Below are 15,683 nucleotides of genomic sequence, written 5' to 3'. Positions count from 1 at the left end.
GCACATTCAGACATGAGCCCCCTCTGCATGTCACAGCTTGTTTTTCAGAGTTGGCACAGACTGAACTTGGAGCAGGGCCAGTTCTCACTCTAGATGTACCGCTCCTGAGAATGCTGAGAAGGCCACAGCTGATGGGATTTACAGCTCTGGAGCTGATCAAGAAGGCAACTGCCTTCTTGCACATGGAAATCCCTCTGCCAACTTCAGCCTTTAAAATGTCTCATCTCGTATCAGTCTCGGAGAGGGACCTGGGCTGTTGGGGACAAAAGTGGAATCCTTGCCACATGGATATGTTTATGGAAGAAAACCTTCTTCCTGTCTGATAATCTTTAATTTTCAGTGTCCAACCTCCCTTACACCCAGGCAGTCCAGGTTACAATTAGGTCAGGCAGATCCCATTCTTCAGTCACACTGCTGTACTTCTACCATGCCTTCATTACACAAAAGGGATGATGGCATTATTTTATCTTAAAATCTAAAATGGAAAGCAACTTTATTTTAACCAATATGTCTATCCACAGTACCTGCCTGATATGCTTTCCATAGTTATATGCTGCCAAATGAGTTATTTTCATACGGTCCCAGTACCCACGTGAAGCACTCAAAAAAACAACTCAGTGAAATAACACCTCACAGTTGTTTACCAAAAGGCACTAAAAGCCCCTGTCTTTACTGTTCCAAGTCATAGTTCAGGACATAATTTAATAGATTAGGTTAAAATTTACAACTGTTAATATGAAACCTGCAGTACACACCAGTCACACCAGAATTCTCTAATAAAACATTACCTTTTTCACTACAGATAATGAACAGATGCTTAGGGCTAATAATATTTCATATCACCATTTGAGGTTTTCTGCTACTGTCGCTGTTACTCCAATTTGTTTACAAATCCATTTTTTACTATCTAAAACACATTTCAGATTTCCTTTCAGCAGCTGATGCCCAAGAACTGCATTTTACATTTTGTAAAGGGGCAAAGCTTCAGAAGAGCACTGCACAGTCCAAAGATTAAAGTACTTCCCCAAGTCTAATTAGGTACTAAATCATAGGTCTGCTAGCAATTGCAGACTATTTAGAGAGGAGGGAGAAGATGCATCTTGTAGACTTTTCTCCTTCCCTTAATCAACAATTCCTCCCTGGAAACAAAGATCCACCTTACTTGAAATTTTCTGGAAACTGACTTTCCTACATCAAATCAAAGTTTAGCAGAAGAACATACATGGCCAGAAAAATCATCATCTTTTTCTGTATGTGTGTGTGTGTTCCTAACTACATCTTTTGTGAGGAGAAAAACAAACACCCACACCAACACAAAACAAAAAAACCTACCACAAACCAAAACATTCTGTCCCAAGTAAATATACCAGGCTTCTATGCTAATTTTCCCCTCTTCTTTATATCTGCAACAGAGAAAACAAATTTCAGTCTCAGAAAGTTATTCATGCCAATGAAAGTCATGGACTTCAATATTTAGACAATATTTAGATGTTAACAGAAATGGAAATGACTTGCCGTTAAGACAAATCATAAGTGAGGACTAGTAGAGTTTATGCAATATTTTACCAAGTTGCTATAATATAAAGTCCCAAATTTCTCTTAGATTTTTCTCCTATGTTTGTAATTAGTCCAAAATAAAGAGGTCTCATTTTAATCATTAATGACTGTAGTGAAAGCAGTCTAGATTTGTTGATCCACGCAACACTAAGAGAAAATCTAGCCAAATGACTGCCTACTCAGACCACGATAATTTAGTCTTTAGACCAAGTGACAGAGTTTAAAAAAGGACAAGATTCTGAGTTAAGGACTCTCTTAATGAAGTAGGAGATAAGCATTACAGGTTGTTTCAAAGATACAGCTTTATTACAAGATAACTATTGCTTTGTCAAAGACCTAATCCTTAATAAAGGGACTTGGGGGGAGCAACAGAAACATGGAAGAGGACAAGGATGAAAGCAGGAAGAAAGTAAAAAATAAATGTAAAGAAGAAACTACACCCAAGGCTCAATGTTAAAAAAAATTAAAAAGTGTGAAAATACCCACAAAGCTGCAGCTAGTTTTATAAATTTTGTTATGTTTAAATATACTTTCATTTCATGCCTGGATTCACACTGCTTACTTTGCTTAGGGATAAGAACTTTTTGCTTGAATTCTAGCAGTCACTGAAATGACATCTCCACTAGAAAATGCTGTCAATAGCATTGGTCCCGGCACTCAGTTGCCAGTATATCGATAAAACTGTGTGCACAGCAGGCTGATGGAGAGGACATCCTAAAGCAGGATATTATATCAGCAAAAGATGTATGGATATACACAGTTATGCATATTCTCATGCTGAAGGAAACCAACAGCCCCTTTAAAAAAAATAAGAGGAGCTTTAAGACAATGTTGCCAGTGCTCCATCACATCACTTCCATATTGCACAGATTACATTCCTGGGTCCTCTGTTGCACTTCCATAATCTCTTCTTCCACGTGGCAATTTTTGCTTTGTCAACTCAACTTTTGACACCTAAGTACTGAAGATTTTGGATGGTGATGGATGGTAATGAAGACCTGGAATAATCAATAATGACTGCATAACTTTCAGGTGCAGAAAAATAAGTTCCTGTAACTGCCAGTTAAATTCACCATATCTCACACATCTGAGCTCCATGAGCGGCTGTGCACATGGAAAAATTTATAATTGTGTTCCATTTGCAGCTCCCCACTGCACAGTAGAAAATAGTTTGGGATCTTGCAAGCCTGCAGTGACAGCTGCCACTGGCTGGGCATGAAAGGTCTTCAAGGCATATCTCCTTGCACACACTGCTAACACTGGTCAATGCTTGACAAAAATAAAGGCTTGGGAAAGGATGAACATCCAAATCAGAATGACATTTACAGCAATGACACGCATCATGTTTTTAATTCTACTTTTCTTGCTCTACAATATTGCCTCTGATTATGAAAACTGAAATTGCTATTCTTCTCTACTTAACACAAGTCCTGACGGACCTCTGGAGAGGGACACACATGATAATTTGCACCATAAACTTTATGCCAAGGCGAATGCAGGGTCATTTTTCCCTGATCAGTCTGTTCCATTGGCAAGACTGAATTGCCAGATGTGCTCCTCAAAAATCCCTGGCTTTAAATTTAGGCTACATACTCTGAGACCACCACAGAAAGATTTAATTGCCTTTCAAACCAACACAGACTGATAGCAGGGAGCACACCAAAAAATGCCAACAACATGAATATTACAGAACCGAACGTTTCTATTGCTATTACAGTACGCTACATTTTACCTGATACTTGCAACAACATTAAATACAAAGAAGTGCAAGTATTACTGGCAGGTCAGAGAGTTAAGAAGTATAGAGATACTATTTGCTGATTTGGAGAAGCCTTTTACAAAAGCGCCTTCCAGAGCATGATCAGATGCCATAAGACTGAAAGAAGCTTTAAAAAAGGTGCACTTGCATACTATGCTGTAGTTACAGCAGTGCTTTGTACTCTTGTGAACAAACAGGACTTGCCTTGTAAATTCATTTTAGTTACTTTTAGATTAGAGGTCAGAGACCTACCGAGTAATACAGGAAAAGGATGGATGGTCCTTATTTGTTTTGCAGGTTTAAATACGTAGTGATTTTTGCCAAGGAAAATGTAGTATCTGTGGCAGCAGAGAAAAGAGGCTGTCTGGTTTTACTAGGTAAAGGCAAGATACAGTTGTCAGGATGAGCTACACATAAATGCAGAATTCTTCTTATTTCCATAGCGACTGAGTATAAGCTACGGTTTGTACTCTAGCAACTGGAATAGGAGACTACAGTTCCAGTCTGGGATGAATTATCTGTGAAAAACAAAACAGTGACTGATAGAATTTAAGTCTGAAAGTTTTATTCCATATTGCTTTCTAGTTTGAATTTGTTGCCTGAGAAATGTAATGCTGATTTGACACTTCTGTGTTTTAGCCTATCCTCACTTTGATAGTGATGTGTTTTAGTCTATCCTCATAGATCCATTTCACACGTTATCTGCTTGTGACCACCAGATAAGATTTTCTGCTTTCTCTCATTTCTTTTTCCTGCACATGGAGGTTGGCCTTTCCACAGGTATGTGGATGGTGTGGCTCAAAGTGCAAGGCTTCAGATAAACAGCTATTCCCAAACAGATACACAAACTTTGCACACAGGAAACAATAAGGAGCAAAGTTTGAAGTTTTCCTATGAAGATCACCAGAGTGAAGTAGAAACCTTCTTGGTTTCACTGGTGTCAACAGCTTCACATATCACAAGTACTTTAGGGAGAACATCCAAGAACAGCATTCCATAGTTGAGACCATTGGGATGGGATTTGTCTGGTTCCTCAGCAGATGCCATGGCAATTTAAACATTGTTAATTTATTATGAGGAACAGTGATCCAAGCAGATATATTATTCATAAGAAAATCAAAGGCCCAAGGAAGAGGACCACATATGATTACTTTTTTCAGGTCTCTTTGCAGAGATGATTGCACCGTAAGAGAACTATGCCAGCCAAGACACTGTACAAACTGGCATAGAGCCAGACTAGAGAGCAACCAGATTTATGCTTAAAGACAGACACTGTAAATTTAAGTAATTATTTAATATTTAGACCACGAGATGGACTTACCAGAAGACCATTTATAATGTCATATTCATGCTTAGTTGACAAATCCTTTGTATAAGGCTGAATGCAAGTTACTGGGGCTTATGGAAGGATCCTCTGCCATCTTTGTACATGCTCAAGTGCTACTCAAAACACAACATATATTAAGGCTTCTTGAACTTGGCCACTGCACTAACACTACAAAACCACAATAGTAACAGCCATCTAGCTTCAGTCAGATCCTGGGCTTATAGAAAAGTCAGTGCTCAGTAACCTACACTGAATTTACAATGAATATTCAGTGCATATCTAATATTACTTCCCAAATCTAGGTCATTACACAGAATGAATTGAGGGCCAATCAGATGATCACTGAAACCAGCAGCAATGGAAAGGAGAGGGAAAGCAGAAGGGGAAGATACAGAAACAGAGGTTAAGCTCTCATAGGTGGAATGAACGAAAAAAGGAGGCACGCGAGTAATTGCAGTGATAGCCTCTAAACACACAACTTCTACAGACAGAATAGTTCAGATCTTGCCTTAAGCCTGATTGTGTTGGCTCAACTTAATCTATAAACTGACACAAGCCAGTTAAGCAGCTGTAGGCACAAGTAATTTGGTTCAACTTGATACCACGACATCAATTTAACTAAAACAATATAAACAGCAGGTTTAGAATCACATCTCGTTAAATTTGGCCAGGGAGCAATTACTACCTGGGACCATGTTCCATCATCAGCATTTAAAAAAACATGCCACTGACATCAGATTGAAATTCTCTCTGGAGCAAAGATCAAAGCTTCTATGACAGAATGCCACGTAAATGAAATTAAGCTAGAAGGTAGATCATAGAATAGTCTGGGTTGGAAGGGACCTTCAAAGGTCATCTAGTCACCCCCTGCAATGAGCAGGGACATCTTCAACCAGATCGGGTTGCTCAGAGCCTCGTCCAGCCTGGCCTGGAATGTTTCCAGTGATGGGGCATCTGCCACCTTTCTGGGCAAGCTGTGGTTCTTTACCACCCTCAGCGTAAAAAATGTCTTCCTCATGTCTAACCTGAATCTCCCTTCCTTTAGTTTAAAACCATTACCCCTCCTCTTATAGCAACAGGGCCTGCTAAAAAGTCTGTCCCCATCTTTCTTTTAGGCCCCTTTTAAGTACTGAAAGGCCTACAAGGACAAGATGATGTCCTACAACCAGCCTCACATGGCCTACATAGTGTTACACATAGGTGATGCTCTCATTGGCAGCTTATCTCTATTAAAGGAGCAGAAGCTGCTACTGGTAAAGAAGCAATCTCTACTTTGGGTCTGACAAGACCCAGTTTCTAAGGAGGTTTCAAGGGTGTGAATCCTAAGCAGAATCAGATATTTACACTTCGATCCTGTCAATTAGAGGACAAATGCTTATGTCCTCATCTTTCGCGTCTGCCAGCTTAGGTAGTTCTCCAGCTCACACTGATTATCATGCTAAGACACTGGCTGTTTCTTTAAAACAAGTAGCAAGTGTAGTTAATTCAGGGGTAACAATCTTTCTTCCAGGAGTAAGCGTTGTAATGCTGAATATCATAATATCTTTGTGTTTCCATTTGTGAAACTAGCTATAGACACTGGGCCATGAATAAATTAAATGTGTCAAACAATGACAAAAGACAAACACTTCGGATAATTAATCCCCCAGTAAACATTTACATCCAATTCAGTGTTGAAAAGAATACAAATCCACCCAGTACAAACCAAACCTATGCTGCAGCCAAGGGACCCATCCAAGCCTGCGAGAAGTCTGCCAAACAAGGCAGGACATTTGTCCCATAAAAACCAAATTAAGTACAAAGCAGACATTGTAATACCATTCAGCTTTCAAATACTTGACAAACTAGGTTTTAAAAAGGTACAGACCGGACTTTCCATAGTTAAGATAAACACAAACACTAATCTTGGGTTTCTAAATATATTGTTTATTTATAGTTAAATGTTGACATCTGAACAGAAATCTGCAAGCATGCAGGGACGATCTTTCAGTGATGTTTCTGTTTAAACTGAAGTCCACAGTAGCCACATGTTCCGGTCTTTGTTTCTTTGTCCTGCAAAAATACAAAAGCTGCTGGTTTCACTTTATAAACTTCAGAAACTACAAATTTTCTCTTATTTACATGTGCCACATTAAAATGGGTCAGTATAGATGAAGTACGGAGTTTAATTTTATTTGAAACACTGGAAGTAAGATGATTTCATAATTATTTTAATACAGAATAGGATTGGGCATTTCTAAATTATATCTAGACAGGAATTTCAGCCAGTCATATCAGCTGTCAACAGTTAGTTGCAGGTAGGAGGAAATTTCAGTAGGATTCTGGGAGAAATTCTAAAAGAAAACATTTTGGAGAAAAGTAGCAGTTGCTACTCTGTAAAATTTTATTCTTCTCTCCAAAAGATACGTACATTTTTTTTAATTTAGAAGTGTGACTGATTGCAAGCTGTTGTGGTAGTTCTTCTTAACACGACAAAAGACAAGACAGGTAAACACTCAGGAATCTTCTGCTATTTAGCAACATAATTATTTGCAGTCATGAAACAAAGTAAAGTCATGGTTCCCCTTCCTTAATACAGGATTAGAAGTAAAAAATCCAGACTACCCTCCACACCCGAAAGCCTGGATTTCAATTGTCAGGGCTAAGGGAAACAAGCTGGTCCAATACTGTTCTCTGTTTGTACACAGTAGCTTTCAAGACCTGAACCACAGATGTCTTGCAATTTGATTGTTAACACAAAAAGATCTCAAAATTCACATAAACTAAAGCATCCTTCAAGAAGAGCGTGATGCAGGTCAAACAAATCAACATAAACGCAACTGATCAGCACTGTGCTACAGAAGTCAACTTAAGACTGAAGAACACAAGAGTCCTAAGTATTATGAATTAACCTCTGAGCATTTGTCTTTGAATAATGTAAAATGAATCACTATAAAGTGCCTACTTCGTTCAAAATACAAATGCCTGTCATTATAGTTAGGAGTCACAACAACATCAACACTAAAGGACACCAAGTCTATTCCACCATTCTTTTGGGTATTAAGTAAATGTCAACATTTAGGTGAGCAAACAAAGATTTTAATATATCAGCAGTCAGAGTCTGCCTGAGAACGGTACCTAAGCCAACAGGTCATCGTGGATTCCACCAAGGTCATATGACGGTAGCCTCAATATTTTTACTCTCTAAGAATACACTGGAACTACCACTACTGTTAATAGGAGGACAATAAAACATGTATTCTTCACTGATTCTCTGCCCATGACTGAAACATTCAATCTTCAGAACTACCAAGATGCCAAAGACTGGAAGAGGGGTTTGTTTGCTCGTTTTACTCTTTTTTTTCCTTAAACTTGAAAGATTCAAAAGAAACTGGGTATTCCTAAGAATACTGCAAATGTATCCTCAATCTACATGATGGTATTTAAATAATTACAGTATGTGTCTGAAAACACAGCAAGCATGTTATTTTTTGTTCTCAAGGAACTACTTGTTCATATTACTTCAGTTAACTTCTTTAAAAAAAAATCCTAGCAAACAAATCAAAATTTCAAAAAGGAATGTCTGTAACTTCAAATGGAAACCCTCTAACTCTTCCAAGTAGAAATTTTTATTTTATATTAGGCATCAAATACAATGGGCATCTCAGGTGGTTATTCCTTTTACTTTGTTAAACTAATATACCAAAAAGTAGATAAGCTTACAAGAATTTACAGGCAAAACATGCTGTACTAAGAACAAAGATATTACCAAGTTTATGTATACTTTAGGATGTCCCAAAGCTCCACCACCACCATCGCATGATATCACTCTGCTTTCAACTTCACTCACAGGCTGCTCTGCTATCAAATCAATTGCAAAATTCTTGTTCACCTGTAAGAGAAAAAGGAGGCTTTCAGATACCTTCCCCACTCAGACAGAAAGCAATTGCCATTTACCCCCTCTCCAAGCAGTTCCACTACAGTCACCTTCAGAAGTTCCTGCACAGGTTTCCTCCCACCTCCTCCACCAACTCTTAGGCTGTGCTATAAGCCAGATCAGTGTACTAAGCAGGGTAAACTCTGCAAAAGTAACCCACTTCCTCCAATACACAGGCCACATCGGTGCCTGGGTTTACAACATGACCTCAGCAGATTCAGCCAAGAGGTGAGCAGGAACAAGCGGCCAAGAACAGAAGATATTTAACTGACACTGCCTCTGTATTGTGCTTTAGCAACTACATGATAAAACTGCTAAAGACTCACTGCTGATAAACTCAGAAATAATACTGGGACAAGGAAGGTCAGGAGTGAGATAAAACAACTGCTGGTAATTCAGAGCCTCTCACCATGCACCTTATTCTATCACTGCACAGGAATCTTGGGAAAACACAAACATGCTGCATAACAGCAGTCAGAAAGGCAAATTGTTCAGCATTAGAAAAAGGAAAAACCTGTAAAGTTCACTATGCCACTCCGTAAATCTATCTTATACACACTTCCTGAATATGCACGTCACTGACAACTTGATCTTTTTCTTCGAGCGCGTCTATGTGGCCTGGCAAAGGCATTCACCTCTGGACGGGCCTGCAACGCAGCGTGTGCCTCAGCAGGGCCCGCAGCGCCCAGCCACGGTGCTTTCCTCCCTCACCTGCACCAGCTTCTTCTGACCCAGCCTGTGCCAGCACCGAGCAGACAACCAGCCCCAGCCCTCAGGGGAACACGCTCCAGGAGGGGCCAGCTTTTTCAAAGGCAATGTCATACACACAAGAATAAAAAATAATACGCACGCCCAAAGAAGGCACTACCTATTGCTCTGTGTATAAGGTTCATAAATGTGCTGGTATTTGAATGAAGACGAGATTCTTAGGGAAAAGATAGTTCTAGTACACGACAACTTAGGATCTTTCACCAAGTCTCCAATTAAGTCTGCCCAAAAGCTGCATTTTTGGTACAGTGGTGGAAAAGCCAGTTTTGCCAACAAACAGATTTTCCTTATGTAAAGAAGATGATAGCTAAATAAAGTTAATGAAAAATGAAATTTCGGTATTGAAGCAAATTGGCATCAAGAACCACACTGCCTGGGGTCTGTGTCTGCAAGTCATACATTACCTTTGCCAACCTGCAAGGATTTTTACTGCTGCTTTTAATAACACTCAAAATTGTGTGCCCTTCATTTCATGCTAAAGGAGGGATAGCACCATGATGTACCTCTGCTTCAAGATCAGAAGTAGAGCTCCACTCTTCCAAACACTTCTTAACCACCGAGGTATTTGTGGGGAGAGGGGGGAAAGCAAGAACCTCTCACTCACTGTACATCTGTGACTTGTCTGTGGTTCAGCCTATTAAACAAGAATGTAGGAATTCACAGGGAAAACATACCAGAAAAAAAAAAAAAAAGACTGAGAAAAACTGCAAGGAAAAAAAAAGTGCTTCAGTTTCATAATGTCCTTTCAATTAAAGCACAGCAGTAGTCAGCAGGAAGTGGCTGTTTCCTTCAGCATATCCAAAAACTCCTTGCCCAATGCATAATTCAATGAGCAATTCTTTTCATGACCACAGTGCCAGTTTGACAATCCCATTGCTGCTTCTTTCCACCTCCTCGCCTGTGCCAGTACATGGTCTGAGAGATAAAACCAAACTTGGAATTGACCCATTTCAAACATCCAGAGGGAAGGAGGGTGTTTTAATTAAACCAGACCAGCTGTGAGGTCAGTTCTCCTCACAGCTTCAGCTGCTGCACCAGCCCAACAGAACAGGTAGAGCCAAAGTGGGAACAGCGACATCAAAATAGGTCCTGTGGTACCTCAGGGGTTGTGCAAGGGCAGGATTATGCGAGCTGGGCAGATGCAGTTTAACAGCTCCCATGCTCAGTTTTCTTACAGCTACCTGCTTTAGGCCCTTGCCAGAGAGCATTAATCCCCCAGTTCTGCACATCCAGTGCAGAAACAATGATTTTAGCCAAAATACATGGATTTCACTGACAATTAGGCTGGCAGAACCGAGGGGACAATAGCCACGTACTCTGGGCTGTGCCACTGTCTGGAGAGGCCATGTGCAGCACCCAGACGTGGGCCCAGACAGACGTCCTCACCGAGGGCACCTGCGTCCCCAGACAAGAAAGCTGCCGAGGCTGGATGGGGTCAGTCACGAGCCAGACTCCACCACCTGGAGTGTACTGAAGGTGAAGAGAAGCAGCAGCTGAGAAAGTAAGAGTCACCAAATTCACAGGCGAGCTTTAGCTTCAGAAACAAGACAAGAATTCAGACGGCTGACATGGCTGTGAAACTCTAATACCAGCAGCGGAAACACGCTGGGGGATAATGGTAAATCCCCCACAGAGAGATCTCATTAATAAGCACAGATCAGGACCATTTTAGTGTTTGACATGTAAACTTTGTTCCAATTTCGCAATTAAAACCTAGCATTAAACCTCGCTCAGCAGACTTAAAGCTTGTCTTTTGAGGAGCGGCTGAGGGAACTGGGGCTGTTTGGCCTGGAGAAAAGGAGGCTGAGGGGAGACCTGATCGCTGTCTGCAACTGCCTGAAAGGAGGTTGTAGCATGGAGGGTGTTGGTCTCTTCTCCCAAGTAGCAAGTGATAGGATGAGAGGAAACGGCCTCAAATTGCACCACGGAAGGTTGAGATTGGATTTTGGGAAACATTTCTCCACAGGAAGGGTTGTCAGGCATTGGAACAGGCTGCCCAGGGAAGTGGTGGAGTCACCATCCCTGGAGGTGTTGAAAAGACACATAGATGAGGCTCTTAGGGCCATGGTTTAGTGCTAGGGTTACAGTATGGTTTGGCTCAATGATCTTAAGGGTCTCTTCCAACTAAAATGATTCTATGATGCTATGATTCTTTTGCTGGAGAAGGTAGAACTGGGCTGAACTGAAAACATCGGGTGTTCCTCACCACAGAGTCTGAAATCAGCTGAGGGCAAAGGCACATCAGAGGGACTAGTGTTCTATGGAGAATTAGGCTTAAGGAGCTTTTCCTACAAAGTTACAGAAGCAGACAAAAACAGGCATTGCATTTGGGAGAGACCTCCTTTGCCACTATCCTCCCAGAAGTAAACTACTTCAGCATTTTAAGTGGCATTTTCATTTAACTATTTCCCATGTAGAATCCCCATTTTTGCCACACAGCATGAGTTGAATTGTATCCGTGACACAATGAGGTAAACTCAGTAAGAAAAACTCAGGCATCATCATAATTAGTTCAGGTTAATTTAGGAAGGCAATAATTACACACAACTACATTTAAAATGTACCATGCCTTTTATCTAATGCCTCCACTATAGATACATGTTTACAGCATTAACATTAAGGCAGTAATCAGATGTTCAGGCATTGAGGAATACAATTTAGCTGAAACTCTCCCAAAGCTGTTTCTCTCCCAAAGCCCAGCAGATCCCTCATGGAGCTGTGCCACTTGATCATTAGAGAGAACTTGCTCCTAAAGGACTTAAAATTTCATGTACCCACTCCATTGATAGGCAGCAGGAACAGGCCTACAAGATAGCATCACAGTAGGACATTTGGCTGAGGCTGGTGTTACTAGACTTTGCCTTTGAGGCTTTGTTATTTCAGAATACTCTACATTTTAGTTTTATTTGTTAAATGACATAACTGTTTCAGCACTTGCTTCCCGGCTCTGGAAATGAAGTGCTCTAATTAAAAACTGAGTTTGGGTAAAGATCAAGATTTTAACTATGCAGAAGCAAGTTAACCTTCAAAACATACATTTAAACAGACACATAGATGCACAATTCAGCAGAACATTTAATTATGTGTTTTTTCTGAACATAAACGGCATAAAAACATGCTTAAAATTTTCATTAAAACACACACTTAAAACAAAAAGTTGTCCAAGTTTAAGATGCTCAAATGCCTACAACTTCCACAGCCTTAATATAAGCACTTAACAGGTGTAGGTCAAGTCTTGAATTTTCCAAATTTGCCAAATGTAGAGAGGTACAAAGATGCACATATAACCCATTTTAAAAAAAGAACTTTCACCACAGTGAAAAAAAAAAATCCAAACCAGTTTGGTTTTCATAGGGCTTTTTTTGGTTGGTTGGTTGTATTTGGTTGTGGTTTTGGGGTTTGGTTAATTTGTTGGACATTTTTTTAAAATGACAATCAAGTTGAAGACATCAATATCAGGTATAAAAAAACCTCACAAAACACCCCCTCTCCTGTAAGTAAAAGCAGAATGAGTTACCTCCTTTTGTCGTCCAACAAATCTAACTCTTCTGTAATCCTTTTCGTCATATACCTAAAATATAAAATAAACTTGATTTATTTAAAAAGCCATGACCATAAACAAAGACGACAAATGCTTACAGCACTGCCAAGACTAAATAGGTCAAATAGTTTCCTCAGTTTCAAGAATTGCCATCATCTTACAAGTTTGTACGGCACAGGAAAAGTAGTTTCTATTTCTCTTACACAGGAAAATAAACTTTAGGTTGGAAAGCAGAAAAGAAAAGGTGGCGGGGGAAGGTGTTGAAAGCCAGTAAACAGAAGCCTTAGCTCTGGCCACAGAGATGAACATAAGGCTTAATACTTACAATGCTGTTCCTTGATCCCACACTGCCATCTGGAAGGTGAACTAAACCAGGAATTCAAGTTTCATATTTATTTATGTTTGAGTCCAGTAACCAGAGTGGGACCCTCCCTACCAGCCGTGTCTCTCTCACGCTCTGCAAGACACTACAGGAGCCTCCTTCGTCCTCAGGCTCAGCTTTCACACTAGATGACAGACAAAACGAAGTTCCAAGGCGCTGACACACGGGTTCCTCCTGCCTGTCGACTCTGCAGCTGTGCCAGATGTTGCATTCGGACCACAACGCTTGGTAAAGGCCAACGACCCTGCTCCTAATTAACACTCTTTCCTCTGAAACAGCCCGTAGCTCTTGCCTATCTACCATGGGAGAGCATTAGCTCCCCCCGCACATAACCAGCGGACGCGCTCACCTGCCCCGTGTGTGTCACCAGCTCGCCGGTGTCGGAGGCCCGCACGCCGTAGGGCCGAGCGGCGGCCGCCAGCGGGCGGGACAGCAGCGGGCGGCTCAGCGGCAGCAGACGGCGGAAGGTCGCGCCGGACGCCGCCATCTTGAGCCGCCCACGTGAGCCCCGGCGAGGCAGGCGGGCGCGCGCGTGCGCGCGCAGCCCTTGTCCCGCCCCTCGCGGGCCGCGCGCTCCCCCGTTGGGCCCGGGCTGGGGAAGGTGAGCGGGGGCTGCGGTGGTGCCGGTCAGTGCGCGGCGCTTTCCGTTAACGGCCGGGGCGGGGGTAGGGGAGCGGGCGCGCGGGGCGGGTGTCCTCACCGGTGCGCTGTCCCCGCAGGGCGCGGAGCATGCTGTCCCTCCTGGCCAGGGCCGCCGCCGGGCCGCTGCGCCCGCTGGGCCGCTCGCCCTTCAGTTCCCTGGCCCCGTGGTGGCGGGCGGCGGCGCTGCCCGCGCCGGTGAGCCGGGCCCCGCCGCGGTGTTGCGGGGCGGCCGCCCCAGGTGCCCTGCTGGCCGTCCCGCCGCCCGCCGGGCCGCTGCTGCCGCTCGTGGCGGGGCTGAAGACGAAAACGTCGCTGAAGAGGCGCTGCAAGGACTGCTTCATCGTCCGGCGGCGCGGCCGGCTGTACGTCGTCTGCAAGACCAACCCCCGGCACAAGCAGCGGAAGCTGTAGCCCCGCGGCCGGGAGCCTCTCCCGGCTGGGAGCGCCGCGGCGGGGCCCCGCAGCGGGGAGGAGGAACGCGGAGTCGGCCTGTCGGGGCTGGAGCCGCGCTGTGTGCGCCCCTGCCAGCGGCACCGCTCCCTGCCCTGGCCGCCCCGTGCCTTCCGAGAGCTGCCTGCTGGGGACACCAGTCGCACGGTGGTGTAGATGACAAAGTTTCATCTTAACGCTTCCGTAGAGCGAGTTACGGCCTTGGCGGCCCTTGCTGTAACTTCAGATCATGGATGCTGAGAACTGAGATGGGAAGCTGTAACTTTCAGAACCTCTTGTCGTCTTAGCCATGAAGCCTTACAGTCACCTCACTGTTAAGTTAGTAAGGGGAAAGCTGAATCGTCGGACTCTGGGTTCCATTTGTGTTTAGTTAAAGCAAAACGAAAATAAATTCTGCTGATCGTGCATTATTACAATATACAATGAATCTTCCTTTAAACCCTGCATGTTGAAAGCTGTAATAACAGAACCAATACTTTCAGGCGGGCTTTTAAGTGGCAAATAAATATGTGACATTGAAAGATCATGTACTAGTTTGTGTCTTGGTTCATAGGTGAGGTAAAAATTAACTACGGAGTTGCAACAGATACAATCCCATGTAGCTTCAGTAGTGCCAATGCAAATAACCCTTGCTTCTTGGGTTTTGAGGGGAGATGGTGGTGTTTTAATTAGCATAAAGTAATCAACACTTTTTTGAAGTTTTAGTGTTTAAAGCCATTTAATGATATATTGACCATTCATAGTATCTCCAGAAGTGTTCTTAGCCTCCTCTTCCTTCAGATAAGTCCTTTCTGATGTTTCTGTTGTACCCACTATTCTACAGTTTTCTGAACCTTAACCCAAAATAAAATGCCATACTTGGGAATCACTGCCTTTTGGGTGGAGTGTGCAAACCATTCTGTGTAGCAAAGATGATAAAGTAGTAATTTCAGATTCTAGCCGATTTGCCTTAAGTTTCTGCAAAGCTCTAGGCTCACTCACATAAATCAATGAGGCTTTAGGATTATACTTTTTTTTTTTTTTTAGTACAACTTTTCTTGTATCCTTTGAAACAACTCACTTCTAGCAGAGGTATGAGGAGAATGACCGGAAACAGTAATGCTTCAGAGGTCACATAGCCAAGCATACTGTTGAATGCAAACTAATTAACTGGTATCTGTGGATAACCATTAGACAGCCAAAATTGCTACAATCCCCAAAGGCATTCTTCATGCTTTGAATATGGTTATGCTTGAGGCAGGAGTGTTCTACCTTCCTGTGAACCACAAGTTCTCAACACAAGGTACCAAACTAAACTTCTGGACAACTATCAAGTTACAGCCACAAGTTTACCAGAGAACT

At 42.4% G+C, this 15,683-nt stretch overlaps 2 protein-coding genes across 2 annotated transcripts; one reads left to right on the top strand and one right to left on the bottom strand.

The window, feature by feature from the left end:
* Nucleotides 1–6,548: 6,548 nt before the first annotated feature.
* NDUFS6 (NADH:ubiquinone oxidoreductase subunit S6) lies at nucleotides 6,549–13,757 on the bottom strand. The gene is made up of 4 exons (XM_065630024.1): nucleotides 13,600–13,757; nucleotides 12,845–12,898; nucleotides 8,392–8,514; nucleotides 6,549–6,695 (listed from the first exon to the last, which is right to left on the bottom strand). The coding sequence occupies exons 1-4, from the start codon at nucleotides 13,735–13,737 to the stop codon at nucleotides 6,630–6,632; spliced, it is 381 nt and encodes a 126-aa protein (XP_065486096.1). The 5' UTR covers nucleotides 13,738–13,757; the 3' UTR covers nucleotides 6,549–6,629.
* Nucleotides 13,758–13,795: 38 nt separating this feature from the next.
* On the top strand, nucleotides 13,796–14,868 carry MRPL36 (mitochondrial ribosomal protein L36). Its single transcript, XM_065630025.1, has 2 exons — nucleotides 13,796–13,851; nucleotides 13,970–14,868. Exon 2 carries the CDS (start codon nucleotides 13,980–13,982, stop codon nucleotides 14,301–14,303), a length of 324 nt encoding a protein of 107 aa, XP_065486097.1. The 5' UTR covers nucleotides 13,796–13,851; nucleotides 13,970–13,979; the 3' UTR covers nucleotides 14,304–14,868.
* The last annotated feature ends 815 nt before the right edge of the window (nucleotides 14,869–15,683 follow it).

This window comes from Caloenas nicobarica, chromosome 2 (assembly GCF_036013445.1).
Source record: "Caloenas nicobarica isolate bCalNic1 chromosome 2, bCalNic1.hap1, whole genome shotgun sequence".
Classification (NCBI taxonomy): Eukaryota; Metazoa; Chordata; class Aves; order Columbiformes; family Columbidae; genus Caloenas; species Caloenas nicobarica.
This window is presented reverse-complemented; position numbering and strand designations above follow the sequence as displayed.